Raw genomic sequence first — 27,700 nt, 5'->3', positions numbered from 1 at the left:
TTTATTGCCTTTCATTCAAGGCAATAAAATAAGTTCTTTCAAATTTTTATACATTCCCAGTTTCTGGTCCATTGATTCCAATGGAGTGGAAAATAATAATGGGGCGGGGGGAGATACACTGTGCTGGAAGCCAGTGAAAAGTGAGTGTCTATGTGGGGGATGCTCCTAACCATGAGTGGGGTAATAACACACATTGGCAAGGTTTATATAACAGGCAATGTCTATCTGATGGCTTAATGCAATGACCTGGAGCATACACCAAACAATGCCAAGCTACCCAATTCAGTTTTAGCTTAAGATGTTCAGACTGTCTGTGGGACAGAAAGTGTCCTTCCCTTGCAACTTTTAGAACCTGAAAAAAATCAGCCTTCCCTTATTATCACTGTGAGCCCTTTTTACAAAAAAACCAAAAAGCCTTCTCCAGCCTTTGTTTGCTCTAGGAAGAACTCTCTCCATTTGTCAATGGTTTTCTTGAAGAAGGTGAAATGGGGGGGGAGGGGATTTTCTCCCAGTATTCCTCTTCCCTGGTCTCTTTGGCTGTTGCTAAACAGAGTTTTTGGAAACAACTTCCATGCTCTGTTGTGCCTGGGCACCATCGGGGTTAAAGCAAATCGCCTTCCTCAGAGGCTCTGCCAGCCAATGAAAGAGCTGAGCTGGCTCCAGCCTCTGTGCCTCTGGCTTCTGATTGGATGGCAGCAGAAAGGAGAGGTACCTGATGCTGGAGCAGCCTTGGTACATCCATGGAAGAAGCTTTCTTCGGCAGTGATGCAGGGGGGACTTTGTCCCCCTCCTCAGCTTCTGTCCTAACTCTCAGCGTTGCAGACAAGTCCTAAGCTCCTTGTTGCAGAGCTTGGGATGGTAGTTCGGGCCCCTTGGTAGGAGCATCTGTGGTCTGACTAGGGCGCCTCAGAGAGAAGGGTGGCTCGCACACAAGCTGGCACTTTTGGCGTTGCGATGCCTGACGCCAGCACTTCGTTGCTCGCATTCTGGGACAGCAGCATCAAGGTAAGTGGGGACTCCCCGACACGATGTAACTCCCGGCAAATCTCTCCAGCAAAGGGTGCAGGAAAGGGATTTTGCTGCTGCAAAGATTTAGTCACAGATACAAAACATCAAAGACACACACATACGTACGCACACCCCTAAATGCATGCTGTTCTGCAGCAGTGGGGATGCCTTTCTCTCTCTAATTGTTCAGGTATCCTCTCCTTATCTCAGGAGCTGATGGGAGATTTCCGCTTTTGATACATCAGTAATGCTTTTATTTTTTATCCTTGTTGAAAATACTCTCGAAGGAACTCTGCAAAACTGGCTGAATAATGCTGTCAGCCAGATGAAACAATAATTTGGGAGGGGTCTGTCCCCCTCCCCACATAATATGTCACTTGATGAAGAGACATTTATAAAAGAAGCTTATTTCAAAGCGGGCAAAAAAATGCAATCAAGGCGATTTGTGTGTGTTTTGAGTTATACAGAACTCTTCTTCCCACCAGCTGAATTTTTAAACAATTCTAGGAAAGGACCAGGTGCCTTAATCCACATTGTAGAATATAACTCCACATTGTCTCACATAAGTATAATTCTTTTTCATTAAGGTGAATCCTATAATAGGATAGAAGGCTTGTTTCGGTATGGATGAGATCTAGCACATCTGACTTGGAATTAGGTCATGTTTGAGAAAAGCAGTAAAATATACAACATGAATGTATCTTTGCATTTATCACCCAATTCTTTATCGAGTTTCTTGGGTATTCTCCTCTTTTCCAGAAATAAAAATGAATTTTTACACTAGTTTTGAAGCAAGATTCCTGAGCTCACCTTTGATGTTTGAAAATTTTCAAATTTTCACATTTAAAAATGTAAAATTGAAGATTTATCTAAGATTTGTGCAATCAGAATTCCCCAAGTCATTGTTTTTTAAATTTTCTTTGATGTTTCTTCTTCTCCTTAGCCATACATGCTACCAGTAATGCGCATAATTTAAAAGCTTACAAAATAACGAGAAGATAGATAATACGTTTGTAGCTCATCAAAAGTCTTTGATGTGGTTTAGCTTTTCCTCTGCACATTTCAACATTTGCTTTCCTTGAACTCATTTTCATGTCTCGGGCTCTATGTTAACCCAATACCTATTATTTTAATGTTTAGAAATCGAAGTGGATGGACATCTTTGCTTGCAATTTGGCAATCCTTTCTCAGATTCTGAATATAACCAGAAGCCAACTGAGAAAATTCAGAAATTAAGAAGTAGAGATATTTTTCTGCTGTTGAAGTGCCTTATGGGAAATATTTTTCCTTGCCACTGATCTCTTTCTTTAACAATGGCCTCCTGTTCAATGGTATCTTTAAGGCCAGGCACATAGGATTCAGATGCTCCTGATCCAAATGCTGTGATAGCTCTTTACAGGTTGCTGATTTCCTCTCCTCTCTGTCTCTAGTTTAGAAGAATGCTCAATCGGGAACTGACACACCTCTCGGAAACAAGCCGTTCTGGAAACCAGGTATCCGAGTACATCTCCAACACATTCTTGGGTGAGTCATCAGCTTTATGGTCTTCAAATGCAATTCTTGAGAAAATTGTTAAATTGATATGGAAGAGTGGGCCACTTCTCTGAGGGGAGCCAGACGTAAACTGCTAAAGAAATGTTATTCTAAATTAGCCTACAATACATACTGCTCTTTCTGATCCTGGCAGATAAGCAATAGGCCTTAAAGAACTTTAGAAATACAAGTGAAAAAAACTGAATTCTTTTGCAGTATTTTTGGATTCCAGGTTTCTTGAACAACTAGCATCCTTCTTGTGAGGTTACCACTATTCTCTTTTAAAACATCATAAAGAGAAATCTATAGCTATGCTGTAGCAGACCTACCAAGCTGTTTAGTCCAGGACTCTGTTCCTACAGTGATGAACTGAACATGCCTGGAAATTCTATAATAAAGACATAAATGCCATCTTCTTCGTGTAAAAGCTGAGTTCCTGACCGTACAAATTGACAACCAGTGGAACAGACTGCCACATGAAGTGAACAGTTCTTCTCTAGAAATCGTTAAGTAGAGGTTGGATAGTCAACTCCAGTGAATGTACTAATGGATCCTGTACAGAGCAGGAAGTTGAATTAGACCCTTCCAACTCTATTTTGTATTTCGCTATGATGAATAGTCAGAAGTGTACTTCCATCTGATACTGGTAGTGACATACACACACCTCAATAACAGACAACCTCATTCTTGTCTAATCTCCTTTTTAAATTATCCAAGTCAGCATGCATCACTGTGACTTGGGACTGAACACCATGGTCAAACTTTTTGTTTGCTGAAAAGTGATTCCCTTAACTAGTCCCAAATATCTTATCATTAAATTTCTCTTCCCAAGAGATTCATTATCTACCATTGCTGCATTTTGACTATTCTAATACATCTCTAGCCTATCTCCTCTAATGTATATCTTTTTTATCTAAATTCCCCAGCTTTTTACATATTTTACATATTTTCCTGACAGAAAATTAGCTTTAGCCCTACATTGTTTTGGTTATTCTTTCCTGCACCTTTTTCAGTACTAAAAATAAAATAAAATCTAGAAATAGTATACTAGAATTATGAAGCTAGTAGTATCATTCATTCATTCATTCATTCATTCATTCAATTTCTATAGACGTCCTACTCAACCAAGTGACTCTGGGCAGCTTACAATTATAACATTATAAAGCAATTAAAAAATATTAAAAGAATAAAACATCCACAAAATAAATGTATAAATAGCAGCTGTGGTGATTTATCAACTAACAGCAAAGCCAATTTAATTTCAGTTCTTTTACTAAAGATTCCTAAAAAGGAATTAACCTTTTGAATAGGGACTGTATGTTGAATCTTGTTTGAGATAATCACTGCAATCCCAAGAACCTTTTCATGGACCATCAATGAGTCTAAAAAATTAGGTTACACTGGGCAGCAAATGTACAAAAATTCTTGTGTAGAATAGCAGTTACCAAATGTGAATAGTGTAATGCAAACATATAGAGATTAGCCAAATATAATATATATCTGACTTTAATTCTTCAAATTTTATCTGATTCATGAAATGTTAGCCTCAGTTTTCAGACAGACAAATTGCCCAAAAGATGAATATATACAGAGAATAATAATATAGACAATAAAAAAACTTGATTAAAATGGTCTTAGTCCATTAGGTCATCAGTACTTCTATATATGCCCTATTGAAGAAATTGATATCTTGCACTTACATGCAAGTAGGCAAGTAGGTTTTCACTCTGGGGGCAGCATCTGTATTGTGGCACAATCTCTCCTTGAAATTCACATGCCTCCAATGATACCTTTACAATCCTGTTGAAGTTCTGTCTATTCACCTTGGTCTTCCGAATATGAAGGGTCATTGAATGATTTCTTATTTGATTGTTCTTCTTTTTCCTCCCCTATTCATTTTTACTATGAAGGATGGGCATAGCATTCAAAAGAGCCATTTCTCCAAGTATGTCTGTTGAAAATATGAAGGCAACCATGTCCTTGACAAGGCTGGCATGACTATTTTGAAACCTTTTTCTGGCTCTTTCTGTATATACATGTGTGTCCGATTATTTTGTTTCTCCGACAGTTTTTTTCCACATGTATTATCTATGCATGCACATACGGGCAGAGACAACTGGGACAGAAACAACTGCATGAGCTTTGTGAGCGAAGTGGCTGTTTTCATGCCTCAGAGAGAAATGCTTCTCTTCCACTAATATACTCTTTTTTAATCCTTTGCACAATCTATTTTCATAGTGATTTAGGTGTTGCCCTTATTATTCCATTATGATAATTTGTTGTAGCCCACCTTGAGAAACAATTGTAAGTGAAGCTATATAGAAATATATAAAATAGCCACATATACATCAAGTGCACTGAACAGTACACACAAGAACAGTAGACAACAATACATGTATTCTGACTTTGATATGCAAACTGAAACTGGCAAAAGGAGGGAAACATTGGCCTTTATTAAGCTATAAAATAAATGTCTAAATTCTACTTCAATCTGCCTCCTTGTTTTTCAAGGAGGCAAAGATGCAGGTAAGATTGGTATATTTTTCTTAGCTTTGCAAGAGAAGATGCCTCTTAAAATTCTTCTGTTATCATAACAGAATGATAACTGTCATCATAATGTCATCATTATGTCATCATAATCATCATACAATAGAATTTATTTTTATTTAATTATTTTAAAAAATCAATAATAGATGACCCTGAATAACTGAAACTTCTCCTGCTGGATTTGAAGGTCATTGAAAAAATATGTTTAAAATACACCACTTCTAAAAAAGAGTAATTAGAATAGAATTACCATCTCTAAATTGAAAACATCTGGACAACCACTAAATGGCTGCAGCAAGTTAGAGTTGTCTAATTACTAACTGCTGCCTTCTAATGATCATCCAGATGTATGCAGTCCAGATAATGACAGTCTTAAAATAAAGAAATTTGACTGAAAATGTGTACAAATGTTTATGATTTAAAAAGAAAAAAAATGGATCAATCAAAAAACATTCTAAGCAGTTACCTTGGAAGGAAATCCTAATCCTATTCTTATTCAGATCTTATATATATTAATAAAGAATATGCTTCGATTATATCACTATTGGTGCAAATTAAAACATAATAGAAAAGTCACGTAGTTTATAGCTTCGCTTTCGGCAAAATAGTTTAACAGAAAGTTCTTCCCGTTTGTTCTCTCCATGTATGTGACTTTTTTTTCCTCATGTGTTGTACAAGTTTGAGTATATATGTATATGTGAAATGTGTGTGTGTGAGAGAGAAGACAGGTGAGGTGGGGAGACCCTGGCTGGTCTTAGAAACATCACTTTGAGGAAAGGACCGACATTCCACCACGCATTGTCTCTGGTTGCCATGGTGTCTGTAATATTATTAGTTTCTGCTGACGTCAATCCTTCTGTGCCTCAATATTGGGGGAGGGTCTCCCTTTGAACAGCAGGAGACTCGTGCAGGGGTGGGGGCTTTTCATACTCCACTTTTTTCAGCACGCTTAACTCTTTGATTTCAGAAATGTTGTTTCAAGAAGGACAATTGTTAATGCTGGGCAGGGAATTTGCTAGCTCAAAGCAACTTTGAAATGAGAAGGCTGAGTCCCCAACTCCAAGTGGGGAGAAAGAGTATGTGCTTTTAAAGGGTTTCACAAGATACAGTTTCTTCGTCCTTCTCCATGTCCTCCTGTTACTTTTTGTCTTGAATTTAGATTTTGTAAAGCTTCATGGAGATGGAAGGTGCCATATTACATAATAGGGCAATGGGGCTCTGCTCCTCAGATTAATAGGATGCAGAGATATGATTTGGTTTATGTTGATTCTTTGGAAATTTTCAAGATACTGTCACGACACAGCCTTTTTCATCACAAATAAAAGAAGTTCATAAAGGTCCTGGATCTTATAGTGAACCATCGATTCATCTAAGCTATCAGCCTATATTTTGTTCCTTTCATTGCAGGGAAACTGTTTCTTTAGGGGAGCTTTTCTATTGTCATTAATGATCTCAATAGGAATTCCCACAAGCTTCTGAAGAATTTTGGGGATCTTCGTAACGGGACTTGTTCCATTGCTATTGTATTTTCTGTCTCCTCCAGACAAGCAGCATGAGGTGGAAATCCCAACCTCTGTTCCCAAAGAAAAAGACAAGGAGAAAAAGAAGCGGCCAATGTCACAGATCAGTGGTGTGAAAAAACTGATGCATAGCTCCAGCTTCAGTTGTGCTGCCATCCCTCGTTTTGGAGTAAAAACGGATCAGGAAGGGCCATTGGCTAAGGTGAGGAACGCCAGGCACCAGAAAAGACTGGAACAGGAAAGCTGGCATGGTTCACTACATATTGTAGTTGTATATACGTATTCTGAATTTTGTCTAAATGCAGAATTGATGTTCAACATAAAGAAGTCCTTCCACCGAAGCATTTAAAAACAACTTTCTAATCTCCAAATTGCATTGCTTAACTACAGTAAAAACGTTAACTGAAGACTGCTTTGGATGGAGAGCGGGATTTTTCCCCCCAGGTTTACAGATTAGTTTGGAGGCTGTGGTGAGAGGGAGGGGATATAAGAATAGATAGCATTAATTGTGGCTCCACAGTTGTGGGACTCCTTTTAGTTGCTTCCCGTTGAGCCGTAAGCAAAAACTCTTTTCTTTGTGAAAATAATTGTGCTGCTTGTTACGTGCATGGAAATCTGCCAATTTCATGTTATTTTAATTGCTTAGTGTTTCATTCTTATTGTAGTATTTTTAAACCTGCTGTAAAACATCTTGATAATAATTTGATTGTTCTTTTGATTGGTGGGAGAAAGAAGAAGGGCATCTGGCAGGGGCAACCAAGAGGAGGAAAGGAAGACAGGATTATAGAGGGAGGGAGAGAGGGAAGGAGAAATCCAGAGGGCGATGTTGGAACTCAAATAAAAACTGAGAAGAGGTGAAAGAACTATATCTGAGTGAGTGATGAAATGGAAAAATAGAGAACGAAAAAAGGAAAAATAAGGGGAGGGCAGTGGAAGATGGAAGCATATTTACAGAAGACGAATGATTTGGAAACCAAAGGAAATAAAGAAAATACAAGGAATTGGAAAGAAAAACAAGAAAAAAGACAAGGACATGTTTTACACACACATACACTCACACTCTTATACTGTGTGTATCTGTGAATATATAAAAATCTAGGAGCCATATATTCCCATTTCAGTCTTTGCAATACCACTTTGGTAAGTGCTATCCCCTTTCAATTGAGCACAATATATTGTGAATCAATTCACTTAATCATGCAATGTACCACAGTTCCTGAAAGTCAGTTTGAGGTTTTTGATATACTTTCTCCTGCTTATTTTAATTGTCTTCCTACTGAAAATTTTAATAATATTTTATATGCTCAGTTATGCTAGGTAAATCTTCTTATTTGGAGAGACAGGGGGGCAGTTTGCTTCTACTTTAGTTACTTGGCAGAGTCCAACATTTTAGCAACACCTTTTCTTGCCACCTCTTTTAGGAACTAGAAGATGTGAGCAAATGGGGCCTTGATGTATTCAAGATTTCAGAGTATTCTGGCCACCGCCCACTAACCGTCATCATGTACAGCATCTTCCAGGTGAGCTGATCCTTTTTCACAAAAATTAACTTGACAAAGTTGTTATTGAAATGTCAAAAGCTAAATGGCAGAGGAAAGATATTACAATTTTACCATTAAAACAGGGCCATTGGCCTGGAGGAAGAGTCCAAAGAAGTTTTTCAGTCTATATGTATATTGATTGCTCAATAATCTAATGCAGGTACATTAGGTAAATAACGTTTTAGGCACTAATGGTCACTTCCACACTGCTCTGAAGCCTTAACACATTTCAGCATCATACTGATTGACTTGGAAATTGTAGGGTATTTTTTTAGGAACTGTGGTTAGAGTAAGAGACTTATTCTGTCCTTGGCTAGTTCTGAAATCTCAGGAGAAAGGTCGATTTTGATTTCATGAGTTCTTCCTCCAGCTCTTCTTTTCCCTCTTTCCCCGATGATTTGACTAGGAGGGTCATAGCAGCTTCCTTCTGTATTATCCACATTGTAGGAAAGGGACTTGCTGAAATCTTTTCACATCCCTGCGGATACCTTCATCACATTCATGATGACCCTGGAAGATCATTATCATGCTGATGTTGCCTACCACAACAACATTCATGCAGCTGATGTTGCCCAATCCACACACGTATTGCTTTCAATGCCAGCTCTGGAGGTGAGTCTACAGAAAGGCTTTTGGGGGAAGCTTTAAAATAGGCTGGGAAAAAGAGAGGAAATTTTTCCTTTAATTGTTGCAACAGTTCTTTCTAGTCATTTGGGAGGCTTTCTATAGGACAAGAACAAGCTGTGCTATTAAACCCCTACTAGGAAGACCTTTGAATTCTGTGACACTCAGAGAAAAAAAGCTAATTCTTCCAAGGAAAACAATTTCTGACATGGCTGGCCAATTTCTCCATTGTTCTGCTATAAGAGAAGAGACCTGTAGTTTATAGAATAATGGAATTGTAGCATCATAGGATTGAAAGCAACCTTGGGGGTCTTCAAGTTCAACCCCCTGTTTGAAGTACCTTCCTAGGTACACTGATACAGTGTGAAATCTCAGACCTAGTGTTCCATTCATATATTTATTGGTTTCTTTCATCTTTTCTAATGCTGTTTCTTCTCCTTTTGTTCTTCCAGGCTGTTTTCACTGATCTGGAGATTTTGGCTGCCATTTTTGCAGCTGCCATCCATGATGTTGACCATCCTGGCGTTTCTAACCAGTTCCTGATAAATACCAGTGAGTGAATCACCTTTAATACCAAATTTCATATATTCTTCAGGATATGAATACTGTCTGCAATCTAATCCATGTCTTAGGGTTGCATCTAACATGTCTGCTTTCCTCCTGTCCTTGCATTGGGAGGCATGTATGCCAACATGAAAGATGGTCCTACAGCCAACATTTGCAGTGACTCAGCAATAGAGCTGGTTAATTTGCTGCCTGCATCCAATGTAACATTCCACCTCCATTGGACATCATTTAGCACCAAAAAAATTGCTCTCTGCTATACGGCAAGGCAGGGTTGGAGGACTCCAGATCCTTCTGTCAGCTGAAATATTTTATCTAAGGGGATTTCAAGGTCAATCTTCATTTCTTCTTTTAACAGTCTATCCTGTTAATGTTGAAATGTTGGAAAACTGAGAGGTTGATATTCCCATGGCAAAAAACACTCTAGAACAGTGCTTCTCAACCTGTGTGATCCACGGACCCCTGGGGGACAAAGTGTTACAGGAAGTCTTTGAAGGCTTGAAGAAATGTTATGATTTCAATCTTGAATTAAGTCTTGGTGGGCCATGGCCAGTGGTCACAAAAATATTTAAAAAGGGCCCGGGGTGAAGAAAAAATTGAGAACCACTGCTCTAGAATATTCCAAACTGAAGCCCCTCATCAACTATTAACAATAAAAACAACAACAGAGTTGGAAGGGACCTTGGAGGCCTTCCAGTCCAAACTCCTGCCCAGGCAGGAAACCCTACACCATCTCAGCAGATGGTTATCCAACATTTTCTTAAAAATTTCCAGTGTTGGAGCATTCACAATTTCTGCAGGCAAGTTGTTCCACTTATTGATTGTTCTAACTGTCAGGAAATTTCTCCTTAGTTCTAAGTTGCTTCTTTCCTTGATCAGTTTCCACCCATTGCTTCTTGTTCTACCCTCAGGTGCTTTGGAGAACAGCCTGACTATTGAGAGCTCAGGCTCAATATTTAGAACTCATCATAGTGAGAAAGCAAATCACTTGATTTCCATTCTTCTGGAAATTGAAATCTATCCATAAGGTATACGATTTCCAGAAGACCTCTTCTCCCCCTGCTACTACATCCTTACTTCTGATGGGAGGATATCCTCATAAACCACCAATGGTTTGGGACAAAATTTCAAAAAGATACCCAGACTGTAGATCTCTTCTTGAAGCATTGTTTATCTATAGTAAGAGTAGAGTATCACAGATAAATTTTGGAGTGGCCATCTTAAACTGGTTAATTCTTGAAAAAAAATGCTAAGCAGGTGGTTAATTTTACTTAAACAGTAAAGCACTGACTTTCCATTTGCTTAAAAAATTGTTTCAGTACCTATTAATGTGGACATAATAACTGTTTCCCTCAGGCTGTTTTATGGTTTAATCAGGGCTAAACTTACTACAAGGAATGCAAACTCAGGAATCAGTATTAGGTTTGAGGAAAGTTGGAGGCAAAGCACACAAAATAAAAGATAGAGTAAATCGACATGGAATGTTTTGAGGCCAAAAGTAAACTGATTAGAAAATTCATATTATGTAAAGAGAGCTGGCTGAGAACGCCATCTAGAACTTTATACTCCTGAAGAAACAATACAAATGTCTATTACAAAACAAGAAAAGAGAATTCCCTGTGCTTCTTGGCAGCAATTGATAACAACACCTCAAACCAGAAATACCATTCTACTCTGGTGCCCGATAGCTGGCACCAGATTGACAGGTTCTCCTTCCCCAACTCATACCTGCATCTGTGTGGGAGGACTATTTTAGAGCACTGTAGTCACAAGAAATGTCTCCTAAATTCAATTTAACTCGTAATGCTAACCTGCTGTCTAATTAAGCCCCAGTTTCAAGTGCTGAAATAAAGACGTTTATAAATCATCTGATGCCTGGTAAGGCTCTTAAAATATTATGCAATAACTAGGAATGGTGGGCCTCAATTCTTGTTTCCATGCTTGCTTATACTGATCACTCTGCACAAATACCAGAGGATTGGGGCCTAGCCATCACAGTGAATAGAATAGAATAGATTTTTTTTTTATTGGCCAAGTGTGATTCGACACACAAGGAATTTGTCTTGGTGCATATGCTCTCAGTGTGTATAAAAGAAAAGATACGTTCATCAAGAATCATAAGGTACGACACTTAATGATAGTCATAGGATACAAATAAGCAATAAGGAAACAATCAATATCAATATAAATCGTAAGGATATAAGCAACAAAGTTACAGTCATACAGTTATAAGTAGAAGGAGATGGGTGATGGGAACGATTAGAAGATTAATAGTAATTAGTTTGACAGTGTTGAGGGAATTATTTATTTAGCAGAGTGATGGCATTCAGGAAAAAACTATTCTTGCGTCTAGTTGTTCTGGTGTGCAGTGATAATTGTACAGGTATCTGATGTGATTCTGCTTAGCTTCACCTGCTGCTTCCTGTTTGTTAGGAAGCTTATGATCCACCTACAAGTGTGTTCAGGTGACCTATTGCTGGTTTAGCTTAGTTAGAACAGTATCTGGAATGATGGTATTGAATGCTGAACTAGAGTCTACAAAGAGCACCCTTGCGTCAGTCTTTGGAGATTCAAGATGTTGTAGGATGTAGTGCAGAGCCATATTAACAGCATCATCTGTTGATCTATTTGCTCGGTATGCAAATTGCAAAGGGTCTAACAGCAGATCAGTGATGGTTTTCAAGTGGGACAGCACTAGCCTTCAAAGGTTTTCATGATTACAGATGTTAGAGCAACTGGTCTATAGACATTCAATTCCTTGATGGTGGGCTTCTTCAGCACTGGGATGATAGTAGAGTGTTTGAAGCAAGAAGGAACAAAGCACATCTCTAGCGATTTATTGAAGATTCGGGTGAAGATGGGGGCCAATTGCCCAGCACAGACTTTTAAGCAAGAAGAAGTTATCTTGTCTGGGCCCGGAGTTTTTCCTGTCTGTGAAATCTTGCACTTCCTTTTCTGTGATCACTAGGGATTGTGAATCCAATGGGATGGAGTCAGTTGTAGGAGGCTTGGCTGTTGTTGGTGTGTCTGAGATGGGGGTTGTATAGATAGGTGGCTGTAGTTTCCTTTCAAACCTGCAGTAAAACACATTCAGATCATCTGCCAGTTGTTGATTTCTTTCAGCCTGGGAAGGAGGTTTGCCATAGCCAGTGATATTTTTAAGAGTTTTCCACATGTTTGCTGGTTCATTTGTTGAGAACTGATTCTTTGGCTTTTCAGAATAGCTTCTTTTTGCTGCTGTTCTCCCTTGTTAGTACATTTCTGGCCTGATTGTACAGCATTTTATCACCTTTTCTGTAGGCTTCCTCTTTGGAATGACGTAGCTGCTTAAGTTTAGCTGTGAACCAAGGTTTGTTGTTACTGTATAGTCGCAAGTTCCTGGTCGGTACACATAGGTCTTCACAGAAGCTGACATATGATGTTACAGTATCTGTGAGTTCATCCAGGTCTGCAGAGGTATCTTCAAAAATATTCCAATCAAGCAGTCAAAGCAAGCCTGTAGCTTTAACTTTGCCTCCTCAATTCAAGTCTTCACTGATTCAATATTTGGCTTCAGCCTCCATAATTTGGTCAGCTAGAGTTTGTAATCCTTGTTTACACAGTCTTGTGGTGGGACATAAACAGCAATTAGAAGAAATGAGGAAAATTCACGAGGCAAATAGTATGGTTTGCAGTTGATAATTAATGTCTCTAAGTTTTTGTCACAGAATTTATATATTATAGTTATATCCTGAGACCAGCTGTTGTTGATATATAAGCATAAGCCTCCTCCCTTCTTTTTACCAGAGGTTTCTGCAATTCTGTCTGATCGTTGAATCTGAAACCCTGGGATATGCATGCTGCTATCTTCAATTGATTCATTTAACCAGGTTTCAGAGAAGCATAGGGCTGCTGAATTGTAAAAATCAGAATTGTATCTGTTTAAAAAGAGTATTTCATCCATCTCATTAGTAAGTGAACATACGTTGGTTAGGAAAATTGAAGTCAGATGAGTTTTATTTCTCCTATTTCTTAACCTGTTTAAAATTCCTGCCCTCCATTCCTGCCCTCCTCTCCTCCATTTCCTCTGTTTGGTTTTTTTGGTAATCCGGGGAAATTGCTTCTTTCTGGGTTAGAATCTCCTCCATGTTTGTAAAGACAGGGGATGGGGGGTGGGTGAGATCACAGAAAGCTGCTCCTTAAAGAAACATTGCTTAATTTTTAGCAGATGCTCTAGTGAGTATGAAATCCATAGTGAGTCACAGAGAATAATAAAAAAAAAACATTTTTTAAAAAGGTACCTGAGACCTGCCTTCTAATTATAGGCCTGTTAGCCTTTTAAATAAATAAGTTCTAGGCCTGGCCATTATACAACAGATTAGTTTTCTGACTCAATCTAGAGCACATTGTGGCCCACGAGCAAGCGGGTTTCAGGACTGGACATTCTATCTATAGACATGCCCTTATACTTCAAAACTTGGCTGGATAATATACATCTAAAACAGGCTTAATATTATTTAGTACTTCAATCTCCTTGAAGGTAGCTAAATTTTGTTATAATCTCTAAAATTAGTCAGACTTGATTATTCACTAACAAACCCACCACAATTGTAAAATTTATCTTGTTTTGTTTTTATTTTATTTTTGTTTGTAATGTGTTAAAGTTTGCAATTCTATCAATGAACATAATAAAAATAGTCATGTTATTCATAAATTAGTAGGAATGCAAATTCAGGGTTGTACCAGAGATCAGTATGTAAGATCATCTAAGTTTATTTTTAAATCAGACAAAAGCCTGTGTAATTCAACATCCTTTGGAAGATACCTAGTAATCAGCAATCATATGATGAGCCACAATGATCTAGCATCAACTGCCAATGGGCTTATTTGATACCTAACATTTAAACTGAAGTTTAGAATACGAAATGTAAAAAAAAAAGAATGAACTGAACAAGTTTATTCTTGTTCAAATAATAAGAAATTATTTAGCAAGAGTGCATATAAGCCAAAGGCTTTTGGTAGGTTATTTCAAACCCGTATGTAAACTTTTTAGCTTCCTTACTTTACTGCCCTATTTCTTACCAAACTTACCAAACAATTGATACAATCCTAAACACTGGCTGCAAGGCTGCCTTTTAAACTAATGATGCTCCTCCTATTGTCTCTTTCCTTCCCTATTTATTTTTATTTGTAGATTCAGAACTGGCACTAATGTATAATGATGCATCGGTGTTGGAAAATCATCATTTGGCAGTAGGATTCAAACTCTTACAAGAGGAAAACTGTGATATTTTCCAGAACCTCTCTAAGAAGCAACGACAAATGCTCCGGAAGATGGCCATTGACATGGTGAGAAGTTTTTGTTGTTCATGGTTATAATTTTGAATGAATCACAATATTTCAAGGGAGATGACATGCGTTTATTGAAATGCATGAGACTGGTTATTTTGATGTTGAAAGCTGTTTCAAGGAGATTATTGTTTAAGAATAAATTAATCACAGACAGGTGGTTAAGGAATTAGGACGAGATTTTACTGTTTGAGAGACCTGTTTGAAAGAAACGTTCCTTTATCTCTTGGGAAGTTTACATTTTTCCTAAGTTTACATTCTTCTCTTAGGAAGTTTCTGTTGCACCGTTTCTAATCCCCTGAAAAATAGTTGCTTGGCTTCAGTAAATATAATGGAAATTCAGAGACCATTGTCACTTCATCATTTGTGGGATGAACTTATACAGTTGCATTTTGTACTTAAAAGCCATTCTAAGGCTTTAGCCATCAGGATTTAGCCAACAATATGAAAATCTAGTGATCCTTTTTATTGTTGGGACTCTAATTAGAAAAAAATGCAATTTATCATTAATAGGGAATGGTGTATGAGACCCAAATACAACTAAAGCTGTTAATCAAAGATGTCTGTCAAACACTCAAGATGGTGTCCATGAACATGTAATTGAAAACCCATTCCATTTCTACATTTGTCACTTGCAGCATGGCCACCATCTTGGCTTTTGTATAGAATATGAGAAAAATGAAATGAAAAAAATATGTTGTGTGCATCTGAAACTAAAAATCCATCCAAACAGCTGCTTTAACATGCATTCTATTGTGAGTTGGCAGAAAAGTATGGTGGCATAAATTGCTCTGTCACAACAGTTACTCTCTAGTTACTCTAGGAACAAGCAGTGCTATTCTGATAATTTTAAGATGGGACAAATTAAAGAGAGCAAACAGTTGCTCAGTCTCCATTCTTACCTGCGAGGTGGAAAGAATAATGGCCTATTTTTCTCCAGAATATTGGGAACAGAAAGTCTGTTGTTAAGTAACATGGTTATAAATTGAAAAAACACATGACTGCATTGCTGTCCCAGCTGCCATTTCTGAGTGAGGAATGTGAGAGTCATTAAGCAAGGACCTCATGTGACTGCAACTTGCAACTTCCTGCCAGCTTTCATGTTGATTTTGCTTGTTTGGAAACTGGCAGGGAGGGTTACAAACTGCAATCATGTGACCATGGGACACAGTGACAATCAGAAGTGTGGGCCAATTACCTTAAATGCAATCATGACTGATGGGATACTGTCACCGCCATAACTTTGAAGATCTCTTGTAGGTACCATTTGTTTAACACTATCGTAACCATTGTAACTTCAAACAAACGCTGTATGAATGGTCATTAAACAAGACCTACCTGTTTTCAATTTTGATGCCACCTACCTCCATTAGGGTTTGAGCGACAGTAGCTATGAATCAATTATTTGGTACTTCACCAGAGTTAATGTAATGATTTAAAAATCATATTGAAAATAAAATAAATACTCCCGGCCACCTTTGGAATTGCCCTACTGTTGATCTTCACAATAAACTTACTGCTACCACACTCTTCCTCTATTCCCCATATTTAAAGAGGGTTTTTTTTGGTTTAAAGAAAGGTCTAGTGATACAATCAGGAACCCCCAAATGACCTGATGTGTGCTTTGATAAATGCCAGATTACCAGTGCCCACGAACTGAGGGTGGGGGTAGCATGAGAAGAGCAATCAGATTCTGTGCCATGGTCACTGGCAAAGTGCTAGAAATTGTATGCAGCAGGGCTTAGGTTGAGAGAAGATGGTAAGCATCCCTGTAACGCTGAATCAACTAACTACAAAGTGAAGTGGGTTGAGCTATGGGCTGAAATAAACTGAAGATAATGTGAGGGATCTCCTTAAAAATAGCTAATTGGGCATCTTCAAGCCACCATTAGAAGGCTGTTGGATGAGTCCTATGAAAATTGAATTGAATTAAATACTTTATTCGGCCAAGTGTGATTAGGCACACAAGGAATTTGCCTCTTGTGCAGAAGCTCCCAGCATACAGACAAAGTTACAGAATAATGACCATTATCATCATCATACCAATAAGAGAGGGGAATAAAGAAAATAAGAAGATAATAAGAAGGATAAATAATACTACAGCCATACTACATGAGCAAATATACATAGACATTAAACAGCACTGTGAGGATTAGATATTCAGCATAATGATAACTGAGTGGTAGAAAAAATGATGGCAGAATGATGGAAAAAGAAGAAAGGTTTTTAAAAGATCTGAATGAAGGAAGTAGGGTCTTGTGCAGAGCTGAGGAAGGAAAATGAATGTGCATATTTGATTATGAATGAAAAGATTAAAATGTATGTCAGTAAGAATTGGTGTCATCTAGCGGTGGTTGTGTTGGTGACAGTTCATGTTACACTCTTCCAAATAGTAATAACATCAGACTCAGGGATTAGCTTTGGGGGGAAATGTGAAATGCTAAGAAAGTAATCCAGATGAAAATTATTCTAACATCTAACATGTGTGGGTGGGTGGGAACAAGATGACAGGGTACAGAAAGAAGTGAGCAAGCTGTTCAGAAGTTCAAGAATTAATAATAACAGTAATTATTTGGAGCTTATCTACTTAGAAAAAGACTTCTTTGTCTGAATATGTGGTTTAAGCATAAGTCTATCCATAGATCTATATGGCTAAGGATTGAATCTAAATCTAAAAATGTGATTGATTTGAGAGTTTACAAAGCAAGATCAAGAGAATTAGTGAAGACGATGAAAGGTTCTGAATGTGATACAGATCATTTTTGTAGAAAGGTTAAAAGTGGATCTTAGAGTAGTAAAATTGGAGTGAAAGAATAACTAAAGGAAGGGAATGTCAGAGGCTGTATAAAATTAAATTAAAAGACAGATTGCACAAAAAGAATGGAAAGTATATGTAAGGAAACCATGGAAAATGCTTGGAATAGAGTGAAAAGATTTATATTATAAAGTTCCACTGAAGTGTGTGCAGTTAAACTAATTGGGAATAAAAAAAAGGAACTGAGTGAAATGATTGAGAGAAAGAGGCAGTGAGTGAGAAAAAATACATATCAGAGGATGACTGCTGCTAAAAAATAAGTATAAGGAAAAGATATATAATATGTTCTGACAGAAAAAGATGGTTTATGTATCTATTTATACAAAGAATGGTTAAATTAAAAGCAGCAGAGAAAAAGTGATATTAGTGATAATAAAAATGGTTTTAGAAGTAGGAGAAGCAAGCTAAACAAGGAATGTTCAGCAGAGTAAAAGGAATTAACCATAAAAGTAATTAGATTATTAGGAAAGAACCTGAAATGAAATTGAAATTTCTTAGATTTACAGGAATGATAGTGATGTGTTTATATGTACTACAATACAATAAATGCAATCACTTTTAAGTTCTATGGGGAAATTGATGAAATGGAAGTTTTCTATAGTGAGAATATGGAGAAATAGTGAGATTGCAGGTGTAGAGGGTACAAGTGAAGATGTTAAAAGGTAGATCTGATTTGCTTAAAGAATGCCTAAGCAACTTTTTAACATGTGGAAAGACTATATCTTGAAACTTGGAAAAATACCATTATTGTTTCCCTATAGAAGGGAAAAATAGCAAGAATAAATGCCAAAATTGCAAGGAGTAAGTTTTTTAAGTTGCCTCAAAAGATTTTTGGCAGAATTTTGATTTAAAGGATATAAACTATAAAGGGTATAAAAAGGTAGGGTGAGAAAAACTTGAGAAGTATACTGTGTCTTTTATTTCAAGAAAGGAAAGGAATCAGATTTCAGCTCTTCTACAGGTGTTTGGAAAACAATGTGAGAAATAAAGCTTATTTGGTTAGGAGAATAGGCCTGAATTAGATAATATTTTGCTTGAATAAGAGCGTGAAGGTTGCTGAATGCAACAAGAGCAGTACACGAGTAGTCCTTGTTTAGTGACAGTTATTAGGAATTTCCCTTTGCTAAGTAATGCAGTCATAAAGCATGATGGCACATGACTGCATCACTCAGCAAAAGAAATTCCAGCAGTCCCCACTACTGTTGTTAAGCGAGGATTGTGAGTCATTAAGTAAGGGTCTCATATTTTAGGTAATTATCGTCCGGTCTCCAACCTTCGCTTTGCGGCGAAGGTTGTAGAGAGTGTGGTGGCATGTCAATTACCCCGGTACCTGGATGAAAGTGTCTATCTAGACCCGTTCCAGTCCAGCTTCTGGCCCGGATACAGCACTGGCTTTGGTCGCGTTGGTTCATGATCTCTGGAGGGCCAGGGATAGGGGTTATTCCTCTGCCTTGGTCCTATTAGACCTCTCAGCGGCTTTTGATACCATCGACCATGGTATCCTGCTGCACCGGTTGGAGGGATTGGGGGTGGGAGGCACCCTTTATCGGTGGTTCTCCTCCTATCTCTCCGATCGGTCGCAGACGGTGTTGACAGGGGGGCAGAGGTTGGCCCCGAGGCGCCTCACTTGTGGGGTGCCGCAGGGGTTGATTCTCTCGCCCCTTCTGTTCAACATCTATATGAAGCCGCTGGGTGAGATCATCAGTGGCTTCGGTGTGAGGTACCAGCTGTACGCTGATGACGCCCAGCTGTACTTTTCCACACCGGGCCACCCCAACGAAGCTATTGAAGTGCTGTCCCGGTGTCTGGAAGCCGTACGGGTCTGGATGGGGAGAAACAGGCTCAAGCTCAATCCCTCCAAGACAGAGTGGCTGTGGATGCCAGCATCCCGGTACAGTCAGCTGGGGGCGAGTCATTGGCCCCGATGGAGAGGGTGCGCAACTTGGGCGTCCTCCTGGATGAACGGCTGTCCTTTGAAGATCATTTGGCGGCCGTCTCCAGGAGAGCTTTTTACCAGGTCCGCCTGGTTTGCCAGTTGCGCCCCTTTCTAGACCGGGATGCCCTATGCACGGTCACTCACGCTCTCGTGACGTCTCGTCTGGATTACTGCAATGCTCTCTACATGGGGCTCCCCTTGAGGAGCACCCGGAGGCTCCAGTTAGTTCAGAATGCGGCTGCGCGGGTGATAGAGGGAGCCCCTCATGGCTCCCATGTGACACCTCTCCTGCGCAGACTGCACTGGCTACCTGTGGCCTTCCGTGTGCGCTTCAAGGTTTTGGTAACTATCTTCAAAGCGCTCCATGGCATAGGGCCGGGTTACTTATGGGACCGCCTGCTGCTACCGAATACCTCTCACCGACCCGTGCGCTCTCACGGGGAGGGACTCCTCGGGGCGCTGTCGGCCAGGCAGTGCCGGCTGGCGACACCCAGGGGAAGGGCCTTCTCTGTGGGGGCCCCCACCCTCTGGAACGAGCTTCCCCCAGGACTCCGCCAACTTCCTGACCTTCGAACCTTTCGCCGCGAGCTTAAGACACATCTATTTATTTGCGCAGGACTGGACTAGATTTTAAATTTGAATTGGTTTTAATGGGGATTTTATTATTTATATTGTCATTTTTAATTATTCGGCCATTTGTAATAAGTTTTTTAATGGATGTTTGATGTTGTATTTATATGTATATTTTTATCTGTCTGTGAACCGCCCTGAGTCCTTAGGGAGATAGGGTGGTATACAAATACGAAAAATAAATAAATAAATAAATAAATAAGATTATGACTTGCAACTTTGTGTCAGCTTTTAATGAGCAAAATCAATGAGGTAGCCAGCAAGAAGTCACAAGTAAGGCTGGATGAGTGCCGTGGAGTGTGGCCAGGTGACAGATGGGGTGCTGTGGTGACACCATTTTGCTGCGGTGTGAGCACAGCTGGATGGACGGGTGGGCGGGCGCTATGGAGTCTGGGTGGCAGGCAAGTGATACAGAGTATGAGATCCCTGAAATCTCTGTAGCAGGCTCCTCATGAGAAAAAATGGCAGAAGCAATTGCCCAGAGTGAATTGGGATATCATACTGGTTTCCCGATTGACTTTACTTGTGGGAAAGTCTCAAGTGGTGATTGCATGACTACAGGATGCTGCAAGGCAATTGCCAAGCATCCAAATCACAACCATGTGACCACAGGGGTGCTGCAACAGTTGGAATTTCAAGGACTGGTTATAAGTACCATTTTTCAGTACCATAACAACTTCAAACATTCGCTGAGTGAGTGGTTGTTAACCCAAGGACTATCTGTATGTTAAAAGTAAAGCTTTATGAGAACATATAGAATGCTTAACAAATGACTCAATACTGAATAGAGTTAGATTAGGATGTGTGCTATTCCTTTGACTGTGTACTGTATTTTTTGACAACTGCTTAAAGAATGTTAATGGGTGATGTCAGAGCAATGTTGTTTGTGAGTTCAATTATACAAGTATTTCTATATGAGGATGATACTATGTTGTTGGCTAATAATCTGAATGATTTGCAGTGAATGTTAGACTGTATGATGTAACAAGAAATATAAACCTGAAAAATCTGAATATGGATTAAAGAATATTAGTTGTCTTTGACAGGAAATATGGAGGAAATGATTGTAAGTTGTGTTTGTCAGAAGAATCGTAAATTGAATGTAGTGGGAATGAGTATGGATTAAAATGTGTGCTAAAAAACAAGAAGTAATAGGTAAGGATTAATATATTCTAACTGAATGTGGATTAAATACAGAAATGAGTGGCCATAATGAAACAAATATTTCAAAGTGGTTTGGTCACAGAGAGGGAATGAATGAGGATCAAATCACCAAATGAATACATGAAGAAAAGGTGAATGCATTGAAAGGAAGGGTGACCCTGAGAAAATCATTGTTGGATGCAATTGATGAAAACATGAAAAAGAGCAATAAGAAGTTTAAAAATAAAATGCAGCATACGAAGCAGTGTATAGGGATATGGTAAAGAAGTAAAGAAGACATGTAAGAATGGAAAAAGGGTATAATAATGATATAAGCTTTTTTTCTCACCTTAATTATTTAAATTCTTTTGACTTCCTCCTATTTCTTTTTTTTTTCTTTACTCTGTGTAACATTGCTTTGCTAGGATTGGTGTGTCTGAATGCATGAATAAATGCCTGCAGACATAACAAAACTCCCCCCCCCCCGAAAATATGTGTTAACTTTTTCTTGTTTCAAAACCGGTACTTTGTTTCTCAAGTGACTCTTGTCTCTTCTTTCTAGTATTCTTGAAAATAGGGAGAGGAAGACAGAGAAATAATTTTTGTATTTGTGGTGGGGGGGTTATAAACAGGTGCTGGCAACAGATATGTCAAAACATATGAATCTTCTGGCTGATCTGAAGACAATGGTAGAGACCAAGAAAGTGACCAGCTTGGGAGTCCTGCTTTTGGATAACTACTCAGATCGCATTCAGGTAAGGCACTAAGGAGCAGGGATAAAATGGAGAAGAGCACATTTCAAACAGAGATGTGAATTCTAAGCTCAATTCATACTTAAATAAAGTGAGACCTGAGCTCAAGATTTTGTGGCTAGTTATTAAAACCATGAATATCAAATGATAGTTCTATCGGGGTCCTCTTGTTCAGAACCTAATGTTATTAAGTTCAAAGAACTTTATTTGTTAGTGTATATAAGATGTGAATCAACTTAAAATATATTATTAAGATGTGTCTGAATTTGATGCTAAGAAAAATAATAGAGAAGAGGCAGAGAAAGAAATGAATGAGGCACATACATATGCTTAATTATTAAACATTATTAATAAAATTGAAGTGCTGTAAAATATTAGTGGTGAAGATAAGACTTCCAGTGATATTTCCTCTTTGATATGTTGATTTCTGATGTAGTTCTACTGTAAATGTTATATAATTGTTCTTCTCCACAGGTTTTGCAGAATATTGTACACTGTGCAGATCTCAGCAACCCCACAAAACCACTAGAGCTCTATCGCCAGTGGACAGACCGAATCATGATAGAATTCTTCCACCAAGGAGATCGTGAGCGGGAGAAGGGCATGGAGATTAGTCCAATGTGTGATAAACACAATGCCTCCATAGAAAAGTCTCAGGTAACACTGCTATTAAACTTCAAGTTATAGATGGCATGGGGATGACAGCTGTTTAACTGTGGGTGGGGGTTTTGAATTTTTATGCTAAAGTGAAATAAAATACAAAGCTAAACTACAAATGAACATAAAAGCTAAGTATATCAGCATAGCCATCAATAATTTTAAAGACTTCTTGAATGGAAGGGAAAAGGAGAAAAGCAAACATGGGTATTCACAGTCAGAGCATTTCGAATTGGGAAACTTTTACTCGTATACCTCTGGTTTTTGCAAGTGTAGAATTGGAATTGGAGAAGGAATTAGATACAGACTTATAAAAGATAGGGCAACAAAACTTCTGCCCTAGCATATTTAACATTTTGTGTTGTTTTTCTTCTGCCAGGTGGGATTCATTGATTATATTGCTCATCCGCTTTGGGAAACCTGGGCTGATTTAGTTCATCCTGATGCTCAGGAGATTCTGGATACTTTAGAGGACAACCGAGAATGGTATCAGAGCATGATTCCTCATAGTCCTTCACCTCCCCCAGATACATCAGGTTTAGAGAAAAGTGGAGGAGACAAATTCAAGTTTCAGCTTACTTTAGAGGAGGAAGATGGAGAAGAATCAGATATTGAACCAGAGATTGAGAGCCCTTTGGAAGAAGATAATAGTGAATCCAAAACCTTGGGGACAACTGATGATTCAGAATCTGCAAATGAGCCATTGCCTTCTCCAACAGACAAATTGGGCAGCCCCCACAGAAATGCCCTGATCAAACAAAAGGGTGCACTGAACTTTGACAACCAAAGAACACTTTCACAGACGGATAGTGGTTCCATAGCAGATCCAGCTGAGTTAGCAAGAAGAGAGAGCCTGACTGATGCACAATCATGTCTTGACATGGAAGGAAATATCACCTTTTTGCCTCTTGGGACGTAGTGAAGGGAAGGCCCGATGATGATTGCATTCTGGCAGGGCCAGAAGGGGACCACCCCAAATCTTGCTGCCAGCAACCTATGATTTCACTCCCCATTATAAGGGAGTGTTACTATTAACATTTTCTTCCCCAAAGAAATCTGTAGCTTGAACCACATTATTTGCCCAGGTGGCGAAATATCAGAGATCAGACTATGCCTGTCATGTCTTCCTTCCGGTGTTGCTACTCAGCATCTGAGTTGTACCTGGCAAATGGAAAAATTCTTTCTGCTGGACTTCTCACTATCACTAATTTCTTATTTTGGTTTCAAGTTGGAAATAGTCTGTATTTTGTTTTAAGAAAGCCCAGGTGGAAATACAACTTTTAGTTCAGTGTAAGAACAAATGTTTTGCCTGAAGATGGACACAGGTTCAGTCTCTGACAAGTTTAGTTTTCTTTTTTAGAGGTTCTAGGCTTTGGGGGGGGGATTCTGACTGTGATCCTGGAAAACATTTTTAAGTTAGAGCAGGCGGTACTGGATTGGTTGGACAAATAGTCAGACTTTTTGTAATCCTACACTTTCCAAGCATGCAAATTTCATTTGAGGAAAGGTTCTGTATGATCCTGCTGAAAATCAGGTTAATATAGTGAGCTTGATGGACCAATGATTTGACCCAGCAAAAAGAGAATCTTAAAATGACATGCTACTGCAGAAAAAGGGAAATTGTGCAGATAAATATTATGTCTGCTTTTCTCAAACCAGCATCCTGGGAAGTTTCACATAAAATATTCAAGTAGGAAGCAGTCTCTGTAAATTTCAAATAATTCTAGTGTGATGGGATGCTATCAAGAGATACAAAATTCATCCTGCTGGATGCATTTGGCATCAAATTTCTGATACTCAAACAAGAAGGCCTTCCTTCAGACTGCATGTTGCCCAGTGGTGAAATCCAAATTTTACTACTGGTTCTGTGGGCATGGCTTGATGGGCGTGGGAGGGGAAGGATACTGCAAAATCCCCATTCCCACCCCACTCTGGGGCCAGCCAGAGGTGGTATTTGCCGGTTCTCCGAAGTACTCAAAATTTCCGCTACCGGTTCTCCGGACTGCTCAAAATTTCCGCTACCTGTTCTCCAGAACCTGTCAGACCTGCTGGATTTCACCCCTGATGTTGCCTCAATCTGGTAGCTGCATTGAAAATCTCCTCCTTTATGTTAATCTCTTAGATACTTTTTCTCCCACATGAAAATATTTATAGAAAGTGACAACCCAATTTCTCCAATATTCAGAAGCCTATAGAGAAGGGACTACAGATTTTGTTTATTTTTCCAGTAAGGGGGGAAACTCTATTATTTTAAATTATGTTTATTTTGTGACGTGTATTTCTCCATAGCAGCTGTAAAGAGTAAATAATTCATGTGTTCTTTAAACAAAAGAGGAAAGTATTTTGATGCAGAAATAGGTAGTATTTTAAAAAATATTTAATTAATCTTCCCAGCAATTTCTAATACAAAACGACTATGGTAACTGGCAGAACTGTTTGCTATACAAGGGTAATTGGAAGTCTTGCTAATTTTCAAATTAATGGGGGGGGGACTTGAACTTGATAATTTGTCTCTTCTGACATTTTAATCACTTTGACTTTTTCCTGTGAAATCAATGTCACACTTCGTTAGGGCTTTGGGTGTGTGTGGCTTCTTTGCCCCTTTCTCCTAAAAGGAATGGGAGAAGCTATCCCAAGAGATGTGTTCATATTAGACTACTCATAAAAGTTTTATGTGATATGTACACTATTTATTTTGAATCTTTTGATCATTAACATTTTGCTGAAGAAAAAGACCTATTATTTTTAAAGGGCATTTTAACTTTCTTTTCTAAATACAAACATGGAATTGTTTTGTTTTAATAAGCTGGTTTTCTGACATTAGGGGAGAAGCAATTTATGTCAAATTGTGAAAAAATTGTGGATTTACACATTTCCCCCCTATTTTCAGTATTCAAAGAAATCTATTATTTTGGTTTTTCTGGGTTATCTGGATCTTCACTCCATGAATTTTGCAGTTCACAAAAAAAGATTGTTACAACTCTGAATTTGCTCAAATCAAGTTAGAGATCCATTCTGTCCCTCTTTTTCTCCGTATGCATTAAAGAGTCTGTCCTATTCCAGAGAATGCAACTAGATAGCACTCTATCCATTGATTTTCCCCCTAGAAGGCTTAATTTGCTGATTTGAAGAGATAGATGCATTTTGTGTTTTTACTGTACTGTTTTGGGTAAATAATGCAGCCCCACGGAGTCTCAAAAAGAGACAGAATTGGTTGAAACTGGGGAATCATTAGCCAATGCAAGTAGCAGATAAAACTTATGAATAGACAAATGAGATTTAAAGGCTCATTTGTAAAAATTTTGGTGAGGCCAGATTATGATTTAAGGAGCTTAAACTACTAAATGATTATAAAGCTAGGGTGGTACCTCCATCTACTATATTTATGTATTAGAAATCCAGGGAGGGTGCAAATGAGGATGATTCTATGCACCAAAATGATATTGTGTCTCATCATTTTTTTCCATATACTATACCTCTTATGAAAGGCCGGTTATGCATTACTACTGGGAAGGCTACCACTTTTAATTTATTTTCAGCAAGTATTTTTTGTTCTTTTTTTAAAAAAAACTTTTGTAGCTTTATGCTTAATAATATTTTGATGTGTAATAACCTCACCAATGGTTGGTTCAGGCAAATTTTATTGATAGCAATTGGTTTAACTGTAATTTGCACTCAAAAATGCTGCATTATGTGTGTGCAAATGTATATATGTATATGTTGAATGTTTGTTTGTATACACATGTATTTCACAATGCACTTTGAGTTTGCTGAGCTGCCACTGGGGCCTGGCCCTACAGATTGAGTTACTGTTTTTTTGTGAAATAAGTATTGTCGTAACCACAGAGAACATGTTGACATTTTTATCTGATTGTCTGGTTTTCCTTACAACATTAAGTGTTTTCTGGCAACACCTTTTCTTTACATTGTATTTAAGTGTTAAAATGAAATGTTTGGCTTTTTAAATTGTACTACGAATCTCCAGAGTTTAAAAAAATCCCGTTCTAAAGAAATCACAGTAATGCAGCATTTGTTAGTAGGAATGATAATTACAGGAGAGAAGAGATACTGCCACAGGAATTTAGAATGTGGAAATTGTGGATGGAGATATGAACAGAGATAAATCTGAGCAAAGAAATTAGAGGAGAGAGAGAGGAGGGGAAGGGGGGGGGAGGGAGAGAGAGATTATATAGTGATGCTTGATCAAAGTTTAGGCAAAAAAAAAAAGATATGATAAGAACTGCCAGGATTTAGCCCAACTGATTCAGGAAAATTAGGATCATTTAGAACTGCAAAGGACATAATGCTCTCCTCTTTGAAAATTTTCTAACATCATAAGGAATTATTTTGAAAGGGTAGGGGATTGAGTATTATAGCATATAAATTTTCAGTTACTGATGCAAAAATGAGTGGAGCTCTGGAAAAACAATAATGATTGCTTATTTCCCACAAGCCAGGTCCTTTTTTCCTCCTAGCAAATCCATCACTGACAAGCCTAACTCCCAAATAATGTAAATATTTAATCCCAAAGCATAAAGCTTATCTCTCATCTGTGCTTGCCTGTCTCTTGTATGTCCCTCAGTGCTCTTGATTTATACACACACACATCGTACATGCACATCTGCCTAGTTTCACAAAATACTCTTGCCTTCTTGAGGGCTTATTATGACAGTGATCCACCAACTACATTTCCCTCCAGGTCCTATTTGTTTCTCTCACAGATTACATGGTGGAATTATAAGGGAGTACTGTATAATAAAATGGCCAAGCAAGACTCAAATCGAAATTTTGATATTGGATTTTGGAAGATACTGTAAATAAGATTTAGCAACGCCCACAGTCCACAAACACACCATGAGGTTAGATGGGGATGATACACTTGCCTTTATTTAGACCTACAAATGCAGCCAAAACTCTACAAAACATTTTTCTGCCATATTTTTCCTTAAGCAGATCGTATGTAGGTGAAAGAAAAGTAAAGAATGTAAAAGAACAGAGTCATAGCATGGATTTACAATCACTTTAGTATTTGATTTTGGGATGCATTTGAGCTTGCAGAAGAAGGTCTTTCAGCATATAACAAGGTGGATCTCTTCCTTATT

General features: G+C 38.4%; 1 protein-coding gene across 2 annotated transcripts in view; it reads left to right on the top strand.

Annotated features, from left to right (window-relative positions):
* PDE4C (phosphodiesterase 4C) overlaps positions 1-27,378 on the top strand; it is a 57,383-nt gene extending 30,005 nt beyond the window's left edge. For both annotated transcript variants that reach the window (XM_058163263.1, XM_058163262.1), the window contains 9 exons: positions 2,439-2,532; positions 6,632-6,810; positions 8,030-8,128; positions 8,597-8,761; positions 9,226-9,325; positions 14,511-14,665; positions 21,822-21,944; positions 22,416-22,598; positions 22,978-27,378. In XM_058163263.1, the coding sequence (XP_058019246.1) occupies positions 2,439-2,532; positions 6,632-6,810; positions 8,030-8,128; positions 8,597-8,761; positions 9,226-9,325; positions 14,511-14,665; positions 21,822-21,944; positions 22,416-22,598; positions 22,978-23,517 (1,638 nt within the window). In that variant the 3' untranslated portion in view covers positions 23,518-27,378. The remainder of the gene's footprint in view (positions 1-2,438; positions 2,533-6,631; positions 6,811-8,029; positions 8,129-8,596; positions 8,762-9,225; positions 9,326-14,510; positions 14,666-21,821; positions 21,945-22,415; positions 22,599-22,977) is intronic.
* The last annotated feature ends 322 nt before the right edge of the window (positions 27,379-27,700 follow it).

Source organism: Ahaetulla prasina, chromosome 1 (assembly GCF_028640845.1).
Source record: "Ahaetulla prasina isolate Xishuangbanna chromosome 1, ASM2864084v1, whole genome shotgun sequence".
Lineage (NCBI taxonomy): Eukaryota > Metazoa > Chordata > Lepidosauria > Squamata > Colubridae > Ahaetulla > Ahaetulla prasina.
Note: the sequence above shows the minus strand (reverse complement) of the source record. Positions and strands in the feature narration are given on the sequence as shown.